The 25,174-nt window shown below is 41.9% G+C and overlaps 2 protein-coding genes across 2 annotated transcripts in view; both read right to left on the bottom strand.

Moving 5' to 3' along the window:
* Nucleotides 1-25,174, bottom strand: part of olf413 (DBH like monooxygenase olf413) — a 176,068-nt gene that overhangs the window by 38,462 nt on the left and 112,432 nt on the right. The window contains exon 3 of the mRNA XM_069123677.1: nt 14,634-14,783. Within this exon, the coding sequence (XP_068979778.1) occupies nt 14,634-14,783 (150 nt within the window). The remainder of the gene's footprint in view (nt 1-14,633; nt 14,784-25,174) is intronic.
* Nucleotides 1-25,174, bottom strand: part of Timp (Tissue inhibitor of metalloproteases) — a 339,739-nt gene that overhangs the window by 241,079 nt on the left and 73,486 nt on the right. The gene's annotated exons all lie outside the window — the stretch shown is intronic.

Raw genomic sequence — 25,174 nt, 5'->3', positions numbered from 1 at the left:
CAATCACATTTTGCTCACGAATCCAGGTAAACCTCGTTACGAACTATAAACTTCCGCGCGTGGCTTTGATGTAACGCCGCGATGTGTACACGTCAGTATGGCTACAAGTGAAATCATTCGCTGGATCAGTTTTATTAATGGAGGGCCGCGATCGCGATCGGCAAGGCTATGACAACCCCGTCAACTTCCAAAAGATTAATGTCGTCTGTGTATTGCGTGAGACATGTTCTCTCTTCTTCCTCCTCCTCTCTTTCACTCACTCACTCTCTCTCTCTCTCTCTCTCTCTCTCTCTCTCTCTCTCTCTCTCTACTCCTCATCCTTTTACCATTTCGCCTTTTACCACTTTTTATGCTTGGAACGAGAAACCAGGTCGGTGCCGCCACATTTTTGCATATAAAACCGCAATTAATGATAATGGAAATTGTTTCCTCGGCAAAGCCATAACGCATAATCGTTATAAGCCTGGCTTAATCTCGCCGTTCGGTGTTTCAATAAAGAACATGCAGAACCAGGGGGTAAGGGATTGTACGCTTGCGTTCCGCTGCATATTCCTATATTCGACTCGATCGCACGAGCGTAACAGAGACAGTTCAACAAGGGATTAAACGATTATTAAAAGATACTTACGGAACTCGGATTTCACTCGTGTTTCCTAATCGGTCCTCGGAATAACAATGGTTAAGCTCTTACTGATAGGGAACTAGAGAACTAGAGTATAGTGTTGTTAATGTTAACACTTTCATCCTTCAGATTTTCCATCTCATTGATTTCAAAGTTACCACCGAGTAAAATATTCCATTTGACGAGATTTAATCACGATTGACCGTGAGTGATAAGAGGATTAATAAAAAAAAATGCGCGTAAGCGTAGGTTTCGTAAGAACTCAGCTTAAAATCGCATGACTGGCTCTTTCTCTGTGGGACGTCCCTTTTCCGTTGCACAGCCACCTCTTTTAAATACGATCGCTTCCGTTTTGCATTAGCTTATTTTGTATGCAGGTAATTTACATGTCTAACGGCCACGATAAAATTGGTTAACGCTGTTCCGAGCTTGTGACCGAACGCCACCTAATTTAAGCTACGGTGTAAGCAGTTAAGCTCCGTGGCCGATTTCGTAATATATATGTTGCTACGATTTAATAGCGTCGAGCTCGGCAAGCTCGCACGCGTATAAACTAGTTCGTGTCCGCGGACCGAGCTAGAAAAGCTTTGACGACGCGCTTTTAATCTAATTTTACGACTGTACTCTGTGATCGTTATCTCGCATCTTTAGCCAGAAAACATTCGTCGGTTTTCCGATTTCGGACGAATTGATTTTGTCTTCGTTGAATTCCGCACGGAATGTCTATGAAAACGGATTCATGAAAGAAAGAAACACTACGGTGTAAAATACATAGCAAAAATGATACAAAGTAGGAGTAATATTCCCGTTGTATTCTGCACGTGAAATGATTTCGGCTATTTTTATAAATTTGGTGCTATTTAATATCTGATGTCGCATGTCGACGAAAAAATAGAGAGCGGTGATCAGCCAGCTGGAAAAAAGGAAGAAAAAAGGATGATGAAAGAGACATATTTTGGAAAATTCTACGCTGAGTATCCAGACCTAGAGTAGCTATGATTTCTCATTTCCACAAATTACGAATAATCCACTGACGCGCTATATTCGCGTATATTTGTTTAGAAATAATCTCGTGGATTTACATGCATTCTTTTTCCAGGTCGTCCATCGCATCCTACATTTGGGACGCAATTCTTATAATATGTCCGTCGAATATTGATCTACTGCAGTGCAGCTATATAAAGCTTTTCTCTCGATTCGTCCTTTCCAAGGTAACGAGGTTTTCGCATCGATCCGCACTTTCTTTTGTAAAACGAAATTAGTGTGGTACAGCGAAAAGTACTTTTCCCCTGGATTCTTCTCTTTTTTCCTTGTCATTTCAACTTCGACATGTCATCGTTTTCAAATCATAAGTGTCACTCGTCTATCTGTCAAATGTTCTCGAAACAAACCCATCGTACGTTGAAATTTAAAATGGATATGTCTGAATCATACGACGATAATATCCTTGATAAAAAAAACTCAGACAATTTCCGAGATTGAATGCAATTGCTTGGTTAAGCTATGCACAAAAAATTACATTGTAATTTTGAAGGAAGAAATGTTTCGAAATGCATCCGCTGCTTCGAGGTTCTTCCGCGCCATTTTCCTTTCATCATTTCGCCAAGGCGAAGCTATGGGCCAGCAATGCTTATCCAATTTAGCCTCAAGCGTAGCGTCGATAACTTTTAGCTCGCGAAGGAAAGAAGAGCTTCTAAGGAAACCCTAGAGAAGTTTCGCCTGGTTGCAGCCATGGCCAGTAACGTGTCCAACAGCTTAATCTTCAACTAATCCCCCCTCCCTCTACCCGACGCCTGCGAGGAATTAGAGGTAATCCGAAACACGAGTTTAATGGCCAACTCCTCATACAATCACAAACTGAATGTTTACGGGCGCCCCCCGAATCTGCTACATAAACAAATTTACAGCTTTAGTCGATCAATAATTTGCTAATACCAGTTCCTTATACGTTTTAACAAATACTGGAAGAAATATTCATTGCAACGAGATATTGAAATATTTAGAAAACATAATGTTCGCTGTTATGTTTTTACTTAATTTCGTTCGATCAACCAATGAAACCTCGACGTCCAAGTGACACATTGGAATTACGGTTTTCCTCCTATGTAGCAGAGGGCCAATAGCAAATTATCAAAATTCCGTCCGATTGCCACACAATTTCATTTAGAGGATGAAATAGTTTGATGATTTAACTTTGATCCTAATTACTTGGGTCTCGTTCAGTCAGTTGACGTACCCACGTTAGTCGCCTTCGTCTCCTCTCTATTTGCTGCACGCGATTTTAATGCACCGACGATCGAATGGAACATGATCGGCAGATTGGAAACGTTCGAAGAGAAACAAGAAATAGAACAATTCAAACATTTTCTTTCTCCGTAATCGCGTCACATTCGAAACTTCCACCCTTCTCTCGGTTGGAACTTTATCGCATCGTTTCGAGTACGAATCGTGGTCGAGGGTGAACGCAACGCTGATTGGAACGGGATCCAAAAGACTGGGATTGATCGCGGCCATCTCGTGGAAAATCGCGTCTACTTGCCGTGTCGATAACAAAACGAATCTCTGGTCTGTCTGCCGGACTGGATTCTTCTAGGTAAATGTCAGTTCACAAGTTTTTGGTCGATTGGAAAACTTAGAGAACGGGGGAACTTCTTCGAACTGTCATTAGTTACCGAAGTGTGTGTGTGTGTGTGTGTGTGTATGTGTGCGTGTTCATAGTAGGCAGTCGGTTTCACTCAATCTCGTCTGGCTCCCTTTAACAAACATGTTGACAACCGGCCGGATTGCCAGTTACGAAAAATGGGGGAGAACAAGCATCGGTGTAATTGGAATTCGCTTCCCCTGTACGATTACTTAAAAATTTCGACCATTTTGCAGGAAACTTCGAAAACGATCACTTTCGTTTTACGCTCGATTAAATCGATGACTTTTGAATGTTCGTTCAAGAAGATCTTCGATTGGCTAGGAAAGTAAGTCGTAAAGGAAGCGGTGCTGCATAGTGGAAAGCTTGGCTAAGAGGATTACCCTCCGATAAAATTATCCGGTTAATTTATTAGGATCGATAAAAAGTCAAGTCGATTCATTTACCGAAGAGATTGCACGATACGAGGCGAAACATAGACTTCTCGATCGATTGAAATTAAAGGACAATCCATTCTACGCGTAATAGCATCGAAATGACCGATTAACGCAACAATTCAGTCTCGGCTGCGTGACGGAGGAATCGAATTTCTGCCAATAATTGTCTCCAAACGTATGTAATCTGGTGCCGGAGGGCCCGCGGAATCTCCTTCCACGTTGATTCGATTTCCCGTCGTACCGGATAGTAGCTTCCGGCAAATCCCCCTGGCGCCCTCTGCTACGACGCTACGGATCCACCCAATAAGATCGTCAGCCCACCTGGCGACTCTCCCGTTACTCCACCCCCTTAGTCCAAACCCCTCTTCCCTGTCGATCCCAAAGGCATCGGTCAAATTCGATTTTCCTTTTACATCGAACCGAACCATTCGGAATAGCGATCAGTTCTAGTGCCGAGGGAGGACCTTATTCAGGAAGTTCGCGTTGGCTACTATAGAGCCGGCCAGTCAACCAGCCAGCCAGAGGGAGTGAAGTGGTAAACTAGATACGGCTACAGATAGGAAGCGAATAGAAGCAGAACGAGGTCAGCTAGCCAATCCCCTCTGCAAGGCACACCAATCTCCCCACCGCACCAGTAACATTCACGTGCATATCCTCCAGCTAGCGTGAACTCTCTTCATTTCCATCCTCTCTGTTTTTCCGCGGTTTTCCTCCTCGACCTCTTCGTTTTCCATGCGCTTTTCCGAATATGTACGTACGAATCGGCCGATTTCTCCCTCTTTCTCTGCTTCTCTTCCTTCCTGCGTTTCTCTCTTTTTTCTGGTTCCCCGCAATCCTTCTGTATCCATTCCTTTCTCTCTCTTCCTCTTTACAATTCGTGCCGATTTTCCGTCACCGCACTAGAGAGGATATCACGTGAAAAAGAGAGCGAAACAGGAACATGGAAAAACCGGACTACGAATCTTGCAAAGTGGAAACTGCCAGTGACGTCGGTTCCATTGCCAGTCAGGTCTGGGTTGCATAATACTACCCGACCGCAAAATCCTTGCCCGACTGCTGCTCCTTCTCAAAGGGGAACCCAGTTGCTACGTGCCGTAGAACTTTTGCGGTTTCTATCGTCGACATCCGACGCAGAAGTTCGCCGCTCGTTGATTCCAGCACGTCCCGCTGCGCCGTGTCGCGCTTGCCGCTCATCGGGAAATTTATCGCATGCAAAGGATCAAGACAGCATTCACTTTGACCGCGCGACCCGCGAGCATACGTAAAACTGGGTCGTAGATGCAATTGTTGGATATTTATTTGTCCCGACTGAAAAGTCAACACAGGCTACCGTTTACGCATCTTCTATCGTCTCTGTTCGATTTCTGTTCCGTTTTCTTCCACGACACTTCACGACTCTACGTAAGTAAATATACGTATTACGCGAAACGTCTTCCAGGAATATTTACATTTCTGCGTGAGTCGGAGAATCTCCGCACGCCAGAGAGAACTCTGTATTCTCGCGTTAGAAACTCTGCCTCGGTCGTCAGGGTTCGTTTGCGACAGCACACCATGGCTAACGAAATAATTACTGGTTTGCATAACTCCGCTTCGTGCAACTCGCGCTCGTCCAGGTAAACAAGCTTAATTATGAAAAATACATATTTCAATGCACGCCGAAACATCACTCGTTTCTCCTTGTCATGACCGTACGGCCCACGTACACATTCGTTAATGAACTAATTACAAGCACACACAAGAGTGATACGCTAAAATTACCGCCCCGTAAGTAAGAGAGACCTCGTAAGAGACCCTCTGCTCCCTTGGCTACATCTGTGTCGTCTACGACATAGTCAAGTTTAATTTCACGTACCGCTGATGAGACCGTCTGCATACTAAAGCAAAGGCGAGGCCAGCCGCGCAATATTAATATGCAATCGAAGCCCTCTTCCATGTAAGCCTGTTACAACGGAACATCGCTTAATTTGATGCTCATTCGATTAATCCGCCATGGCTGTCGGTAGAAATAACAATGGTTCGAAGCCTCGTACCGGCGACAACCCGTCTCGTATGTACCTATTGCCAATTTGCAGCAGCACACGGATACATGAGAAACGCCGCTAGGTAGTTGTGCAGAGTATCGATAATTTGACACGAAATCGACACGTACCACGACACAAATTCTTTTCTGTCTTACGTTCGTATAAACTAAGCTCGTACTTTGTCTCGACTACTATGTCAACTACGTCGATCGATTGTCAGATTGCCGTGTAAATACGTATTCGCGTTAAGAATTTTACGTATACGTATATTCGTTCGATGCATATAATTAAAATTTGTTTATCTTATAGTTTCCCATTCAGCAAATAATTACTATAAGATTCTGTAATAGAAGTCATTGAAACTAAATTTCTTTTCCTTCTCGTTCTTCGTCTATTTTGAAATACTATGATTTAATTTTATGGAATTGAAATTAATACGATGAGAGTGTAGCGTAAAAATTAAGTTAAAACAAAAAACTTGTCAATTTCCGAATAGGAGATCGATTTCTTTTATTTTTTTCACTCAATTTGTACAGTAAGATTTTTGATTCGCGATAATACACTTTTAATACTTGGGCTAGTTGAGAATTGTTACAGACTGACTGGATGATGATGAAGGGTGCATTTATATTGTTTTATTCGACGGAGTGGGAGAAGGCTTTGCTTGTACTTGTCATATATTTCGGAGAACGGCTAGAGTGACCGAATGCCACCCAGGCGGCTGAGAACGGATGGTGACCGGACGGTCACACGTGATAAGGCGCTCGGAATTTTGGTTTATCATAAGGCTGCTCGAATTTCACCTGTGACATTCCCCCCTTCTTAGATCGAACTTGGTCCCTCAAGTTTTCTTCAGAAGACTTTTGTGGAATCGGACTTGACGTGGCTTGAAAATTACGGCTGGTTCCTCCTCATCCTCTAGGTCGTATGTGTTGGTTGGAATATAGATGTTGGGTGTCGTGGCCAGGGTGCTTGGTACCGGTGGTGTTGTCGCATTGTGGCTACCTATTGCCTTGGCGTAATTTTTTATAAATTCATCGGAGTCGAGTATTTGTGGACTGATTATTCCCTGTTTCCCTAATATCATGACGTTAAGTATTTCATCCAATTGGAAGTGTAAAGTTTGCATCGCGGTGTCGAGTTTCATGATCATCTTAAGCATAAGTCTATCGATATTTGCCTGCCGTTGTTGTTTTAATATATCGTTATGTGATTTTTCTAAGTGGTTTAGGTTTTCTGAGTTTAGAATTTTTCTAATAAGTGCTGTTTGATTAGCTATTATGGTCTTGATTTTATTATTGTCATCGAATAGTTTGTCCATATTCTCGTTTATGAGCGTAAGATCGTCATCGTCGAGAGTTCCGAACAGACTTTTCGATACGGAACCTATGATGTTGAGTAAACCTCGTGTGTTTCGGGTATGTGTTAACGCTTTCAAGTGTTTTGCGAGTTGTTTTAGGTTATTGATACGATTTTGTAATCCGTCTAACCCTTCAGCGTATTCTTTGCTGATTGTACGCGAGTCTATTGTAAACGTATATGATTCTATTGTGTTTATCTGCTCGTATATGTCGCTAGTGTCTAATCCTACTATAATATTGGCAGTATCGCTGTACAAATATCCTTTTCCTATGTTTTCTACGAATACAGAGTTTCCTTCTAATGGTGTAATATTTATTTGCGCGGATACTATTCCGGCAAAGAGGAGCGTCGACCTGGAAAATAAGGTTTTAAGCGATTACCGTGTATCTTTTTGTCTTGAATCAGATAGTATGGTGTACATACTTTATCAATCGTGTATGGTCCTAACCATTCCACATCAAGTTTATGCCTTTTATGATCGTTATGTATTAAAACGGAGTCTCCTTCTTTGAAAACTGATTGGGGTTTTATAATTTTACGTTTTTGATCGCGCTGATATCGCTGTTTGCTTTTGATCAATGTTTCGCGGGCGTGTCGGAGTCTAGAGTCCCATTCTTTTTTGCGGAACGTGACTTCGTCTGCGTATGTGCGTTGAGGATTCTTGGATATTGTGGAGGGAAGATTGGCTTGGTGTCCGAATGTAAGTTCGAATGGCGTGTAACCAGTGGAGTCGTGTATCATCGTGTTATATGCAAGGCATACAAAGTTAAGTTGATCGTCCCATTCTTCATCCGAATTTCGCTGTATCGATTTTAACATGTCCGTTACTACTGCGTGTGTTCGTTCTAAGGATCCGTTACTTTGTGGGTGGAAGGATGTCGTTTTGATATGTTTGATTTTGAACGCGTCTTCGTACTGTTGCATCAAACTAGATATAAAATTCTGTCGTAATTTCCTAACTCTGTTTTGGATAATTGATAGAAAGATTTATGGTTCGGAGTCATTTTGAGAACTTTGGGTAACGCGTCGGTAGATTTTTCCCAATCGTGATACTTTTTATCGAGTTCTATGTTCAAATTTTCGCGTTGTCTGGTCAGAACATGTATTCTAGATAATGCGTCGGCTGCAGTATTATCTTTTCCTTTCGTATATTCTATGTCGTATTCATATTCTTCTAATTTTAATCGCCATCTCATCAAGCGTGATGAGGGGTCTTTGCAGTTCTGTAGCCATTTTAGCGCTTGGTGATCGGTTCGGATGAGGAATTTCCGCCCTAACAGATATTGTCGGAGGCGTTTTACGGCCCATACTATTGCTAAAAGTTCTTTTTCTGTAGTGGAATAATTTCGTTCCGGTGGGTTTAGAGTTCGCGAGATATAACAACATGGATGTCCGTCCTGTGATAAGATCGCACCTATACCTTCGTTACTGGCGTCAGTCGTTAACGTGAATTGTTTTGCAAAGTCTGGGAATTTTAGTACGGGTGATGAACAGAGTTTGTCTTTTAATGTCTGGAATGCTTCCTGGGTTTTATCTGTCCAATGAAATGGTGTCTCCTTTTTTGTAAGTTCGGTCAATGGTTTCGCGATTTTGGAAAAATTTCTGATGAACTTACGGTAATAACCTGCTAGTCCTAGGAAAGATTTGATGTCTGTGGGATTACGTGGCTGTTTGAAATTGCTAACGGCTTCTAATTTTTTGGGATTTGGTTTTACGCCTTCGGCGGTTACTATATGTCCGAGATATTCTAATTCTGGTTTGAGAAATTCGCATTTGTCCGGCTGTATTTTGAGTCCGAGTTCGCGTAAGCGTTGCAATACTATCGCGAGGTTGCTATTGTGCTCTTCAATCGATTGTCCGAATATTATAATGTCGTCTAAATATACGAAGCAATGTTTATTTATGAGTCCTCTTAGCGCGGTATCCATCATGCGTTGAAATGTTGCTGGTGCATTCTTTAAACCGAATGGCATTCTATTGTAATGATAGTGTCCTTGTGGTGTGGAGAATGCTGTGTATTTCTTAGAGTCTGTATCCATTGGGATTTGGTGGAATCCGGAGGATAAATCGAGGGCTGAGAAGAATTTTGCGTTGCCTAATTGGGATAGTATGTCGTCTATGTCAGGTAATGGATATGCGTCTTGGTCAGTTAGCTCGTTTATTTTTCTGAAGTCTATTACAATTCGCCATTTCTGTTTCCCTGAGGCGTCTGCCTTTTTTGGTACTACCCAGACTGGTGAATTGTAAGGAGAATCAGATGGTTCTATGATGTTCTTTTGTAGCATTTCGTCCATTTGTCGTTTGATTTCTTCTTTGTGGCATTCAGGCGGTCGGTAAGATTTCGTGTTAATGATTTTATTTTCTTTTAACGTTATTGTGTGCTTAGCAAGGTTAGTGCATGGTAACAGGTCGGTCTCTAGATTGAATACGTCAAGGTAAAACAGCAATATCTTTTCGATTGGTTCGCGGAGAGTTTTTTCTATATGCGAAAGTCTAACTAAATCTTTAAATGTGGAGACTTGATCGTACGTGTTTGAATTTTCGATAAAATTGGTCATTTTGGCTGGGCACTCACCACCATTGATAAAGCATATCGTTGTCGGTTTTCCTTCCAGGTAGACTGTTTTTGACACTGCTTGTTTTGGAGGTACGTCGTTTTCCTGTTGCAATAAAAGAATATTATTGTCAAGTTTCAATTGTTGATTTGAAAGTTCAAATTTGAATTTAGATAGAGCTGGTAAACCGAGTATGCCGTCTTCTATAATTGGAAAGTTGTCTTCTACTATAAAGAATTCTAGGGTTTTGCCGAATAGTTTTACCAAGGCGTGTTCGTTAGTTTTAAATTTAGAGTGTCCCATCGAGAATTTTCGTTCTTTTGTTATTTCAGGTCGTAATACGCATCTTCGTTTAAGTATGTTAATTCCTGCTCCGCTGTCAACGAGGAATTTATGTCGCCGTCCGTCGGATCGTAAAAGTACTGTGGGGAGACTTCCTGTTGTGGCGTTAATTCGCAAGTCTGGTCTATTGTTTCCTCTGCTTCTTCCTTGTGTGTCTCGAGATTGTGGATTGCTGGTGGTCTCGGAAATTGGCTGGGCGTTTGAAAATTTCTGCATTGACTAGAGACATGTCCGATCCGATTGCATTTGAAGCATTTTAATTGAGTCCTTTGGGCAAGTGGCATTTGTTCAATTTGCCGAAAGCTTCTTGGCATTGGATTAGGTGTTGGAGTTGGTTTTTTAATGATTAGGTTGGGATTATTAGTTGTTAGTCGTCGCTGTTCAGGGAGTCGTAATCGTTCCGTCGGTTTTGGTCGTCGGTTTCGATCTTCCCTGAAGAATCGCTCTATGTCGGTGGCTTTTTTCTCGGCTTCAAGGATATTGTATGGTGGATTGGCGAGTAGTAATTGTCCTATTTCGGTTTTCAGACCTCGAATAAAATCGGTTACGGAGTCTCTTAAAATCCTGTCGTTCATAGCTCGTCTAGTAATTTCGTCACAGTATTCGTTCGTTATACTATATTGTAGCTTATTGAACTATCGTAGCTATTTGAACTCGAAACGCTTGAGAAACTTGGTTTTCTCACACGGTAATGAAAAAATGAATCCAGATTTCTAGCTTACCGTGGTAGTTATGACCGTTGAGGAGTCTCTGGGATGTTTCTCTCTGGTTTTTTTTCTTAGATTCCGAATCTTATTCGTAGGCTTGCTCTGCGCTGACCGTAGTCCTCTCGTCTAGTTTCACCGTAGTGGAACGTTGAAAGTTGCTGCAGGGCTTCGTAGTAGCAAAGATTCGCGGTGGTTCGCTGATCCTTCGATCTTCAATGATGCGCGTACGCCGAAATCGTGATTTCGTTTACACTGAAGCGAATGGATCCTGGCAGGATCGCCAAAAATGTAGCGTAAAAATTAAGTTAAAACAAAAAACTTGTCAATTTCCGAATAGGAGATCGATTTCTTTTATTTTTTTCACTCAATTTGTACAGTAAGATTTTTGATTCGCGATAATACACTTTTAATACTTGGGCTAGTTGAGAATTGTTACAGACTGACTGGATGATGATGAAGGGTGCATTTATATTGTTTTATTCGACGGAGTGGGAGAAGGCTTTGCTTGTACTTGTCATATATTTCGGAGAACGGCTAGAGTGACCGAATGCCACCCAGGCGGCTGAGAACGGATGGTGACCGGACGGTCACACGTGATAAGGCGCTCGGAATTTTGGTTTATCATAAGGCTGCTCGAATTTCACCTGTGACAAGAGCATACGAGTTTTTCGCGACGATGTCTCATAGGAAAGTACATTGTATAACAGTTCGACCTATTTACTCATAGGTAACCCCGTGGCCGATCGTACCACGATCTCTTCAACCGTAACTTTTGTTCCGAGACAAAGAAGCCTGGTACGTTTCGCTTGGTGATTCAGCGATCACCGATAACCCTGTATAAACGTACGCTGTAACAAACCTCGCTGGTCCGTTTAAAGTATCTCGATCCACCTACGGATTCAGCGGTGCCTTCCGCGAGAGCCTCCATGCTACCGGTTAGGGTCGTCCTACGAGGCGAACGTGACACGTAAAAATATCATGTAAGGTACCGATACGTCACGCGATCAGATAAAAGAAAAGGGGAGCTGACTTAGTCGTTTGTCGTCCCGATACAATCTCGACCCGCGGTGGCTCGTTTTATTTTTGCACCCAAGTATTTTGATGACTCAACTGTTAGATGGATATTCCTGCGGTCGCTGCATTCGCCATGTTCAGTTTTCTCGCAACGGATTCTCGAGATCGAGATCGCGAAGTAGCCACCGCCTGTTTCTTCTAAATTCTGTTTAGCGACTACGTGGAAAAGATCGGACTGAGCGACAACGAGATTCTGAAATCTTCATCTACATAACGTAGACTTCCTCGAGTTCTCAGGATCGACAAACCGATTTACTTTGTTCGTGTGCAGTTATTCAGTAGAATTTTGAACAGTTGTTCCGACTAATTAATTTGTGCACTCGAGTCCTTAGAATCGGTAACCAGCTTGGTTGGTTCGTCTTTTCAATTTTTTTTAACCAAAGTAGAATAAACAGATGTTAAAGTAATTTTGTTCTCTACGAAAACGATGTGTAATTACTCTATTGACAAAGCAATCCTATTTCGCGAGTCTTGAGACGCGCACCGTCCAATCCAGAGGAATTCCTCCGTGTCAACGTGACAGCGTTTCTCACTGACTTCGCTTCGTTCCCTGCTAATATTTGCGTTCCACGCGTCAATTATTTACGCGAACACAGAAAGCGAATATTCATCGTCCGTCGAGTCGTTGCCAGACTTGGTACATGCATGTTCCCGGTGACATTCGCCGACTATCGACTACCACGGCTGTCGACGCTATTACCACGCAAAACATAAACCGTGCAATTATTTCCAAAGTTCGTGATCGTTTTATAGTCGGTACGGGTTTCACGAGTCTACGTATAGGTACTAGGGTTAACGCGAAACAACCTTGAATGAAGATGTGGACAAAGGAAACGTTCAATTACCGTTTTCATGTTACTGGCCCTTAAACGACAATTAGTAATATGTAATTATACGCGTACATCGACTAATTTGTTCGACAAGCTTGTAACTTCTCTAAGCCTAATTAAGTCCATCTCGTCCTATGTCTTTGCTAATTAGCTTGTCTTTATCCATTAATAGTATTTTCCCTAAGATGCGTCCCTCGTTGAAGCAATAACGAGGAACTTTTCGGCCGTTGTTGCCGCATGTTTCAAACAATTTTGTTCGCGGTTCCAAAGCGACATTTGCTCCTAGCAACGAGTTGTGCTAGGAAACAATCAACAAATATGCTTCGAAGGAACATTTGTTTCTGTCGCGACGTGCTTCATGTGTTTCTTATTTGTCCTTGATCTCTAGCGCTCTGAGTGGAAACAGGCAACAAGTAGCAACTTTCTTAAGAAGCATGGAAAGTCGACAAAATATTCGTCATCGTTGCTTCGGCAAAGACGTAGCTTTAGGCTTATGTTTGAAAATAGACTGAAGACAGCGGAAGACATAACTGCATATCAATAGCGATATTAGCTATGAAACAATACAAGCAATGCAAAACGTCCGCTGCCCTGCTACACTGCCATAAATTTCTAGGCTGTATGTACAAAGTTCGCAACACGCGTATAATCTCTTCTATTGAAGTTGAAGCCGCGGTACCAACCGATTAAACGGCTCTATCATGGCTCGATCTATTTCTGAGTTAATTACTGGCGAAATAAAGAACTAGGTCGTCCTATTCCGCCGCGTGGAATTCGGGGAACGAAGGCTGCCTGATGATAACGAGTCTTTGAATTTTCACCGGCCTATGTTAATATCTCCTCCTTCTCTACTCCCCTCTTTGGCTCGCTAATGATTCTGCATACCGCCCACAACTTTCCGTAACGCCGACGTACTACTTCGTTCTCGTTAGCCGACCGTGAACCGTCGTGAAATTCCTGACACTTTTGCTGCCGCTACGCCGCGTATTTGCTACCCGTAATGTCGGTTAATTAACGTTAATTGCGACGTGTAATGAATCGCGCTCGTATTTCCACGATTTCCCATTGTCGGACGCTACTGTGGCGATTCTACGTCGCGCCGTCGCCTCGCGTTAATTTCTACTTTGCGATAATTCTAATCACTCGTATTGAGATAAATATTTTTAAATATCGTGTTTAGATCATGTCCGATTCAATCGCATCTTCCTATCATTAAGCACTTTCATTTTTCACAGTGAGAGAAACAAGCGTGAAACAATCACTATTGATACGTGTGATTTCTCGTTTCAATTTTATGTTGAAGAATAAAAATGGTTTCTAATATGTAACTAAGTAAGTTTCGTTATTTATAAAAAGAACGTACTACCAACCTGTAATTATATCTGCCATATATTAATTACCATATTAAAAGTAATATCATAAAAACAGATAGATACATGAAATTACGTTTCTAGCTTAATAAAAACCTCAGTAAATATAGCTATATGCATAAACTTTGAGTAACTGGAAAAACAACAAATCTGAATCTTACGTAAGATCATATTAGAAATGTTTTAACGATCGCAAGGCAGTTCTAGATTAGTAGTTCTTTAAAAAATGTAATTTATATCATCAAGTAATATATGTATTTGAACGTTGAAAAATACCAGGTTTTCACGATAAATTTACGGCAAAATGACATTGATGGTTAATATCGATTCGTGGTTCTGTTTTTGTACAGTCCGGTGACGGTATGTAAACGCGAGACAGTTGCGAAATTGACGGCAATTTTGCAGGATCGCGAAATTAAGTACTTCGATCGTGATGTATACCCATACGCTTGCCATTCCAGCAGAAGGGATTAATTATTTAGCGCGCTGTATATAGCTGCAGTGCACAATTTCCTAAAGAACCGCGATAAATAATTCCTCCTCGGCCGGCTGGCATCATGCTCGACTGTTCAATTTTTCTCGTAAATCTGTCAAACGATCCTCAGGCGAGCACTTGGCGCGCTACGCGAAATTATCTTTCACGCCGGAAGCCATATAAATCAAACCACCTACCGTGATCTTGAGGTCCCGCGGGTCGCACGTATCGTATCGTCTGCTGAAACGAAGAACTGTGTGCGTCTTGTTCTCGTAACCCAGTAGCAGAGAATAGTCTTGGCTGGAGTCCATCTGCGGATCCTTGCTAGAATTCTTCACATGTCGATCCTGAAAAGAGTAACAATTTTGAGTTAAACTTCTTATCCATCCAATAGTAAAAACGTTAGAATAATTTATAAAGAAGATTGAAATCATTTCCGAGAAGAACTTTTACAGGAGAACAAATTCTATCGAACAAGCTTTTCCAAGCTCTCAAGTAATACTAGCTAACTAACTTCATTTAAGGTTCAGTAGTTTAAAATCCCATTTTGAACTTTGCACAAAATAATCAAGCTTGACGTATGTTACAAGAAACCATTAGCCTTTAACGTAATAACGAAAGAATGAGGAAATATTGTGTAGCCACATTAACTGCAATCAGAGAAAATGTTAGAAACGAAAAAATGATTCGAACAAATCAATCATGAGATTGTTTGTATCACTTACTCATTTTTAATAATAATCTATTTTCAGACGTAGATTACAAAGCAAATTGCGCAGCTTGACTCAAATATCTTTCTGACTCAAATAATTCTACCTTATCCTATACTTTCTTGTACTCGAACTTTTCGCACGTTCCATACATCAGACATTAACCGAATCTCTCATTAATAACGTTGAATCACTCCAGTTTCTTGCGTGGTTTCTTGTCCCCGTTCTATTCACCAACGCAGAAAGATATCAAAGCTTCCGAACCAGACACGAGACAACCGTGCTACCAGGCAAAGTCCGCAGGGAACAGGAGGAATGAAACTATTCGCCGCACCGTCTTTTTCACCGATCACCTTTTTTACACGGGGCCGACGCGTTTCGAAAGCAACACACCTACCACCGAACACCTACCACCTGAGCGACGTAGCCGGCGAGTTAGTTAACCGTCCCATAGCGGCACTGCGAGCACCGTAGGGACCGAAGACAAGTTTTTCTGCGAGAATTCCTGGTCACCGCCTCGATATAATTATCCGCGGTTCGTGTCGGCCGAAGACGCGCTGCCTGCGACGCCTTCCAACGCCATTGTTCGCCGGTGGACCACTACTCGACTACTTTTTTCTTTCCCGTTTCGGCGAGCTTTATTAGAATTTAATTTACCAGCCACGTGAACCGGCCGGTACCTGCGTAACCGTGCGCCGTGATCTCGAACGAGTCACGCGTGTTATGCTTCTGGCCTCCTTTTGTCCCGACATTCTCCGACTCGCCATTCGTCTCACCTGCAAGTCTCAGATGGAAGCGTACACGGGAACGAAAATACAGTGTACAAAGAGGTAGAAAGAAAAGGAAAGTAAAACGGAGAGGGGAAAAAAGAAGGGAAGAACTCGAGAATATCCATTTATGTTATCCTCGACGCGTGAAAGATTCGAACTAACGTGGCAACTGTAGCATGTTCTGATTGGATATAAAATATAAAACGTTTGCAATAAAAAATTTAGCGGGTGGGCACATGCGTGAGGGAGCCGGATGGCAAAAACAAGAAATTGTTTTAGCGATAAAAAAAACCGGGCGCAGGTGTAGGAACTCAGGAAAAGAACGATATTGTCAAAGTTACTTAGCGTAGCAGACGGTGCTCGTTTCGACTCTTATAGATTTCTAGCACGCCCAGATTTTTATTAACGATCTGGTCAACCTTTCGGCTTTTCCTCTTCTTTCGTTCTTTACTTTTCTCCTCCGTCGCTCTTTTTCGATCTTCTTACACCTTTCTTTTCTTTCTTGTCTTTCCGCTATCAGCATTTACAATGGACATGGAACTGCTTTAAAATGTAATGCAGTGAATCTAGGAGAAAATTCGAATTCTTGGAAGAAACAAGAACCATTCTTTCGCTTTGAGAACGCGACGATCGTGCTTTGAAAAGCTCAGTCCGATATTGCCTTCGCGCTTAGCGTGAAGGTTTCCAAGCGAAACAGAGAGAAGAAGAGGACAGGAAGGGTCTTGTGCACGCTGATAGCTAACAACTACCCTCTTTTGTCTCAGCACGCGGGGAATCCGCGTCGTTCGGAATAAGACACTATGGAATTTAAACTGGCTCGGCTATAACGTTACTCTTTATTGCCAGCTTAGCGTCGTTTTAATCTTCCATTGCAACACCACACCAAAAGAGAACACAATCTGTTATACATATACTGTCAGAAACTTTATCTCTTCGTATATATCGTATATTATTTAATTTTCAAGAATAATCACGAGACTCGACGCGTATTTTATCTCTTAAAAAGCCATGATGTGGTACCACAAACCTGAGTCGAGAAAGACCTGAGAAACCGCAACAGTTCGTAAGTCAAGAAAAGTATCTGCGGCCGAGTAATAAATATTTTCCACTGTCGTCTCGCGCAACTTCTTCAATTTCCGCAGCCACATCGGAAATGGGAAGCATATTTTTTCCTCTCCTCGGTAACCCCTACTGGCAGTCGACACACGACCGATCGGAAAATCGGACTTTCCTCCTTCATATTACTCTTACACTCTCTCTTTGTTGCATCGTGTACAGTTTACACTTGCACAAAACCTCTTCTCACAGTTCTCGATTCGAAGACTCACAGAGGTTACTGTTGCGTTCGAAGTACGTGCTGAACGACAGAAGCAAATCAGATCGAACCAACCACGATCGTAAACTCGTCAATGTGTACTAGCTTTCCTCTTGCGATGCACACGAAGAACAGAAAGGAAGAGTAAAAAGGGGAACGCGGAGAGTATGCAGAAAACATGGTTCTCACTGGTGAAAATAGTTCGCTAGCGAAACGAGTGTTCCGTTTCCGTGAGTGTCCCTATGCTCCGCAATTGTCTTCTTGTCCCACCAGCCATTGTACCGACTGTTTATTGCCATTCACGTATGAGCGCGGTTGATACCGCGGAACGTTGCATATTACCGCGAAAGAATGGCGAATGATGAGTGGCAAGAGTTCCGCAATTATACGAATTATGTCTGCGGCATTCAGAAGTCTGACAATGCCTCCTCCATAGATTTAACTGCACCGATTTAAATGAAAATTTCAACTTCTGTTTCGATTAGTCGGTTTTTCAAACGAACCACCGCTCTTTTGGATACGTATCAATGTATTTGATAATGATTTTTATTATATATATCCAATATGTATTAAGAACAGCATTTTACCTACAGTATTTTTTATTTACAGCATTTTAGAACATGATTTTTTAAATCAATATTTTTTTATTACTGATTTTATTCTCATTTTATTCTTTTCAAGAGCTCGCGAAAGTTTCTAAGAAACGTTTCATATATATAACGTTTTATATATCCTCTTGCATGCAACGTTCAACTCTGCTCATGCGTTTACATTTTACACACACTGCCCCATGGAAGTATTGAAAAAATCAGGAAGTGTACGCTCTTATAATACGTTATCGCGATACGAGTGTCGTTTCCACGCTGCACGCGTCCCACGGTGGTATGGCCTTTTCTTCCCATCGACTGTCATTCTCGTGTTTATTGTCACGTGGGTGTCATGCTATAGCAAAAACACGCGGTACTACATAAGTTGTTCGATTCCATACAGCTACTTCATTATGCAACGCGCGTTGCAATTATTTACGCAATGTCCGTTCCGGGTAAATGTCGTGGAGAATAGGGACGAAGTTTAAATGGGCGGAAGGAGGTCGGCTAAGCCCACACAAGCGAAAGAATGTTTTCAAGAAAGACGTACGTAGGCGTGCAATTATACAATATACGAAGCTACGCCGCGCCGCTGCCCTTGTATTGGAACGTTTTAAAGTCACGGTAAAAAACGGACCTTGCATCGAGTAAATTAAAGTCGTTTCCAGCGATATCGTACAAGGCGTATCGCGATCTATGGTCGTAGCCTGGTGAATGGGCTTGGAACACGGAATGAATCAGAAAATTTCCTGTAAGCAACAATGTTCTGTTCAATCATGTTTTCCACTTAGGTGATCGTTTGGCGCGGTTCTGTGAAACTTAGACGTGCAGCTTATGCAGCATTGAAATGGCTGCGTCTGAGGAACAACGCCAAATAGGACGTGTGTTTTATCGCTCTTCTGGCCCTGTTTCATTCTTAAAATAAGATTCAATTGCTACCGGGAAACAGAATTATGTAAAAATATTGTCGTGTGGAATTACTTATCGTTAGGGCAGAAACGCGACTTTCAATATATCCGACGAGTCGGGAAACTCGAAAGAACGAGCTCGATCGAGTTATCAACGACAGTCAATGAATTAAAGCCTCTCCCCCTACCACTTTCACCAACCACGCTCGTTATCGCGATATCGTTTCACCGATCAAGCAATAAATTGCTTTCGTCGCGACCGTACTTGTTAGTACAATTTCCGATATACCCGGTAATCAAATAGCCCGGCAGTATCGCTTAATCCGCAATCAGATCCGTAATCTGCGATTGAAAATTACGATCACCGCTGAATCTTCGGTAAATTCAATCGTTTCGTCGATTTCGATCGCCACAATCGAGACACACGCGTGCCATATATTTTACCGATGCCTCGTGTGCACGCATACGTGCACGCGCGTGCCCATGGTCCACGACATAATTGTCTTGCTAGTTCTATCGGGGCAGGTATCTCGAGGTTTGGTGGACAGTGTGCTCACGTTGCAACAACAGATTCCACGCGTTGGGAAATTATAGCAATTACGTTGGGCCAATTCGCTGTTGTCGCGTCCCAACGTGGCGCGTCATCGGTGACGCTGAGAGGACAACGCGACTATATACCGCGTTAATGATCTAACGCTCATGTAAATACTCTACGCTCGACCGGCGACAAATCTCCCGATTCCAAACGGAGAAAATCTCTCGCGGCATTGCTGTGAACGCGTTCGGTCACGCGCGCTTGTATCCGGACCATGTTCACGACGGAAATAATTATCGGACGCCGTGATCGTTAATAAATTGTCGTTGCGTTCTCGTTTGCGCGTTTTCCTCACGAACTTCCGTTCTGAAGAGAGTAACGCACGAGCGAACCAACGAACAAACGTGGTCTAGGAAAACGTTTCCGGAAATACTATGTCGCGACTCGTGGCTAGAAAGTTTCTTTATAATATCGAGTGACACGAAACCAACGAGGTCGGTTGTCTGTTCGTGTAATCCAGCCCAGTTGTATATGTGTGACCGCTGTTTCTCACAGTTACCATCATCGTGCCGCGAATCTGCGTTGCGGTTCTACGTAGAGAGAAATTATGCCAATTAGGTAGAATACGCTGCTTCGACGGCAGCTATTGTCTCTTATCGTTTCGAGTGTAATAAGAATTATTCGGTGGACAGCGCGAGCTCTATGGCGGAATAGAAATGACAGCGACAGAGAATGGAAGGTACATATCTAGATAATTGGCAGCAAATCCGTGATGCGGTACGAACAGCTTCGTGCCGAGCATATTACCGTCCCTATTATTTTCACAAAGAAAATGAAATATAACTCGATATAATATATAATTTCATATAATATAATTCGACTTTTTGTTCGGAATAACTACGTGTTTTCATGTTTGATTAATAGTTGGTCACCTCCTGAGCTACATATTCGTACGCATCTCCTTATGTGCCAGATTGAACAAATATTACACGCAGTAAATATATGGACAACAGAAGTTATTTAAATTGTTGAAGAGGGAGCGATTTTTACAAAATTAATGATGTAATTTCATATGAAAGATGTAGAAGGTGCATTTCTTTGAGTATTACAGGTCGTCCGATAAATTCGAACAATCTGATGGTAAGTGCAGACCCTTCTTGGCATTGACGCCTTCTCATCGGCATGCCCGATCGATTTCACGTGCCGGACAATTATGTCAATTACTCTGTCCCGATTCGCCGGTCTCGATAATGCGACGCGACGTCACCAACGCTGACAGCGGCATCCTACCGGAGCTAATGATCGCGCTTAATGGGCTCGCATGGCGACAAGAACGAGATCGATGGCCGAAATTCCCGGAAGAACCGCGACAAATCAGGAATCAAATGTAGTCGCTGATGTTCTTCTATTGCGATTGATCATACATGGTATGTGTATAGGTGTTGCTATATATATATATTATATAGGTATTCTGTGGATTTTCACATTGATTTATAGTTTAACTTTACCTTATCCGAAGCTTACTTCGTCATTCACAAATCTCAAACATTTATTGTCTAGAACGTTATGACTAGTAATTTTATTTTTGAAACATCTTTCCTTGTATTCTGGATTTATTTATTTATTTATTTTTCATATAATAATGGTGCTTGTTATTTTTATTTAATATTCTTTCCCAGATCTGCTTGAAATTTTGTTGTTAGAATTTCTTTTTTGGCGTGTTTCTACTACGTTTGTATCGTTGACATTTTTTTATGATAGCCTTGCAATATTTTTCTTATTGTCGAAATTCTTTCCGTACCCGAATCAAATCTTTAATACAGAACTATAAATATATCTCAATTGACTTTTGAGACTGAATACGACTCTAGATGTCTTTTCTAAATGCGCCAATACAGATTATTTGAAAGGTAGAAACTTAGGAGATTAAATTAGAATGTAGTTGAATAAATTAAACCACAATATCTCTAAGGTATTTACAGTACTTCGACAGAAATAACTAACTAAATTTGGAACATTTAAAAGTCACGGGTAAAACAAATACGTTTTATAGAAGAACAATTTTACGTTTTAATGCAGATTCATTAATATTAATTAACGCAGAATATTAGTTAAGTTAAATTAAAGTAACAACTAACAACCTATGCTTCACATACGAATCTCATAAAAGTCTGACGTGTCGAAATGAGAAAAAGGCTCAGCACACAGGAGAACCGTCATAAAGTGATTATCGTCGCGCGACGATCTACGCCACGGTGGCAACCTCCGACCTCCGGTTTGTCGCAATGCGTACAACGAGGCCGACGGATTTTATTCGCCACGCTCGCTTCCACCGGCCGTAGCACGTAATCATTAACACGACGTCCGTGGGACATTCCTCTATTGTGGACGTTGTCGTTATCAGTTGCCGATAAATAAACACGATGCTCGGCCACAGCGTTTCTCAGGCGTGAAACGATTCGAGCGTCCGTGTTCTCTCGAAATCATAAAATTGATAACGACAACTGCACGCACCCATGGGTTCGTGTTTATCCGCTGCTGCGAGAAATGCCGCACCGGCCCTCCAAAATGGCTACAAGGGTTAATGACAAGTGCTCGTGCGATAACAAAACTAAGCACGAGCAATTGCGTGCGCGAAAGTAGTCATCCGTTGCTTCGAAACATGCGATAGGAATTCGCCAGTCGAGAATCGTTTCCTTGCTCGTGTTGTCACGAGCAATTGGTCATGTTGTTACGAGGAAAAATAGCGAGGCTGACGATGTACATAGATGGTTTACGGTTGATTTGAATCACTTCTGCAACGTATCTATAAAGGTATTTCTACGATGCTGCCGTGAATGGTAGGGGTTTTAGAAATTTATTATAAACTCCTTAATAGGCAGAATGGATAGACCTACCTGGTTCAGATAAGTCTGTTCCTAACAGCTCGTGCAAATCTATCACCTGACCTAATGTATCACCAAATGTACTAAGTTTAGGGATTCACTTTGAGTTCTCATCTATGTACATTTAATTATTTTACTGTAAGCTAACTGATAAAATATTTTAAAATAAAACTTTAAAATATCAATAGTTGCGACAACTGCTTTATCAAACATAATAAAAAATATATTTATAATTTAATTTTATTAGGTATATATGTAATGCGTAACAAACTCTATGGAACATAAAAAGTTTCGTAAAGTATCGCTCCTAACCTGGTGAATCCTATATAAGGAATTAAGAATACAGGAATTAAAGTGAATTTTTGAAGAAAGGCGAATAAGAGACCAACGACAAATGTACATCTATTTGCAATCGCACTACGTCGAAGAGAAATTTGAAATCGGTGTAAGTGCGCATACAGTGATTTAACGAAACGTTTCTATGGAGTATTCGTAGCAAATGGTTTTTGCTCGAAGAGTAGAGTTATTCTTCAGACGGATCGAACGCTCTACGAAATTCCTGACAAACCGTACAACTCGAACACGTATGTTTACAATTGACACGATTACTTTGAAAGTAGTGGACGGGGAACGAGAGGCGCAAGATCGGTCGATACAAGCGTTGAAAGTAGGATGAGAAGTCGTATGCACGATCCGCTAATTGGAACGAAAGGCAGGAAAAGCTTTCAAGTTATCGAGTTGATCTGTGAAACGGAAACGCGAGAGCAAATCATACCACGGATCAACGGTAAGAACGCAACAAAAACGAAATGCATATAACTTTATTCCTATCGATGTTATCCAGCCGATAGCCGAGCGTTCAGTCAACGTGTTCTCGTTCATTCTCCCCGTCCTTCTGCCTTTTCGTCTCTCCCTATCTTTGTCTCTTTCCGTCGCTCGAAAAATCATACATTTGATAAAGTTAGCGGAAAGTAAAACCGGATAAGCACGCATTCTCGACGAAACACGCGAGGATGAAAGAACGTAGCGGCGGAAGTTGCCAGCTCCAAGTCATCAACGGGAAGATAACAGTTGCAGATGCATTTAATCCGATAGCGCCGTGTTTTCCACGGTGCTTCAATCTGTATGTGCGTCCGCTGCAAAATCTCCTAGCGCGACGATATTGCACGGTTTCAACGTGTTTGCTTGATACTTACGACTCTATTGTCCAAAATTAGAGAACGCGCTGGTAATATAACTGGAAAAGGAACGAAATAATTTTTTGATGCGAATTACACGATGAAATAGAATGAAATTAATTCGACGAATTTTCCAAAGCGCACACATGGGACATTTCGTATACGTATTGTAGTAAAATAAACAACAGGTTCCATTTCATCGAAATATTATTTACCACTTGTTAGACTATACTGTAACTCCTTTCTTCCTTAGCGAGTCTGTTCTTGACCAGGTTACGTTATTTCCTCCCGATACGTAACACGCTTCCAAAGCTTGAATCAGACGTAAACGGCCGATGTCGTGTTAAAGAATGTCTGCTGTGCGGCTTTTCACCTTAACAGCGCGATTACACGAAGCCGGATTAATAATTTAGCAGACTTGCGTCGAGCGAAACATTGTTCCGTGCAACACGATTCCGCGAGCACGCGGCCAGGCTGCACGACATAATCGATATTTCAGCCAGAACAACGACCTTCGATTCCTCGTATTCCATTTGCCCCCGCAAGGATTACAATCCCGACAAATTCGTGCGTCTCGCCGATCGAAAGTAAAGCTGTGCACGCGGGCTGAATTACAATTACCAGCCCAAGAGTCGTACTGAAGTACGATGTCCCTCTTTCGTGTTACTGTTCGTTCCATGAATGACTTTCGACTGTGTCTGCTGTGAAAGTTGTTTCCCTATCGGAGGTTGGAAGTTTTGATCGATCAACGACTCGAAAAGAAGGTAAGGCGTACGAAGGCAGGCGTGAAGATCGTTTCGTTACGAACCATCCTTAGAGGATTGACGGTAGTGCACGTTTTACGGTGATGGGTCTGCATAAATTGGTGTTGGAAGTCAAAGGTCTTGGGCGTCGATGAAAAGCAGCGAGAAGGAACTCGACGCGCAACTCCCGTCGATTTCTTCCATTTGCAAATCAATTCGTTCCTCGACTACCACTTTAAGGTTTCGTCTATGAGCGATTTCCGAGAGGATTACTCCGGCTGCGAAGAAAGCCTCGCCGATGGAGTAGAAGATAGAAGCAGGTGTCGAGTGGCGCATTATCGAGAGCGGTGCCTCGAATCCCGAGAATTTACTGGAAATTATCGAACGGCAGGAAAATGAATGTTGGATGTACCGTGCGGATGTATCGTCTTTGCAGAGATTGAGCGCGACTGACGTCTCAGATAGCGGAAATATTTTATTCAAGACATTACCTTGTATTGCCTTGGAATCGTAAGCGGTAGCTCTGGACTTGTTACAGATGAAGACAATTACGGATCGGCGAGTTGCAAAAGATTGCACGGGATGGCAAAGAAAAACAAAACAGGGATACGGGTAAAAAGTTTCATGAATATCAAAAAGCTGGTAACTACAAATTTCACGCTAACCTAGATTTCCTGACTATACTACCTATCCTTCCGTGTGAGTAATATGTCGATATCGGTGCGTGCTACATACACTTATACTATATCTCAGTTACTTATATAATAGATGTTCTCTGACTTAGCTAATTTAGTACAACATAAATTTTCATCGATTAGCGCGTATAGTATGGGTCATGATATAACGAGACTATAATTTAAATCATCTGTCATAGCGTTGTAAGTGGAAATAAAACCGATTTAGGACAAATTGTTTTAGACTTCCATACAATGAAAAGGATATACTTGAAGCAAAAGTACTACAAATTTTAGTCGTGATTACATTTCAACAGATTAAGGACGAGAAAGCAGAAGTTGTAACTTCAATATAAATTTTAATTATGTACTGAAAGTTTCTTCGTACAACATTAACCATAATTCTAGGAAATTTCTATCAATCCCTTAGTCA

This window comes from Bombus flavifrons, chromosome 11, assembly GCF_040668555.2.
Source record: "Bombus flavifrons isolate JBK064 chromosome 11, iyBomFlav1_principal, whole genome shotgun sequence".
Lineage (NCBI taxonomy): Eukaryota > Metazoa > Arthropoda > Insecta > Hymenoptera > Apidae > Bombus > Bombus flavifrons.
This window is presented reverse-complemented; position numbering and strand designations above follow the sequence as displayed.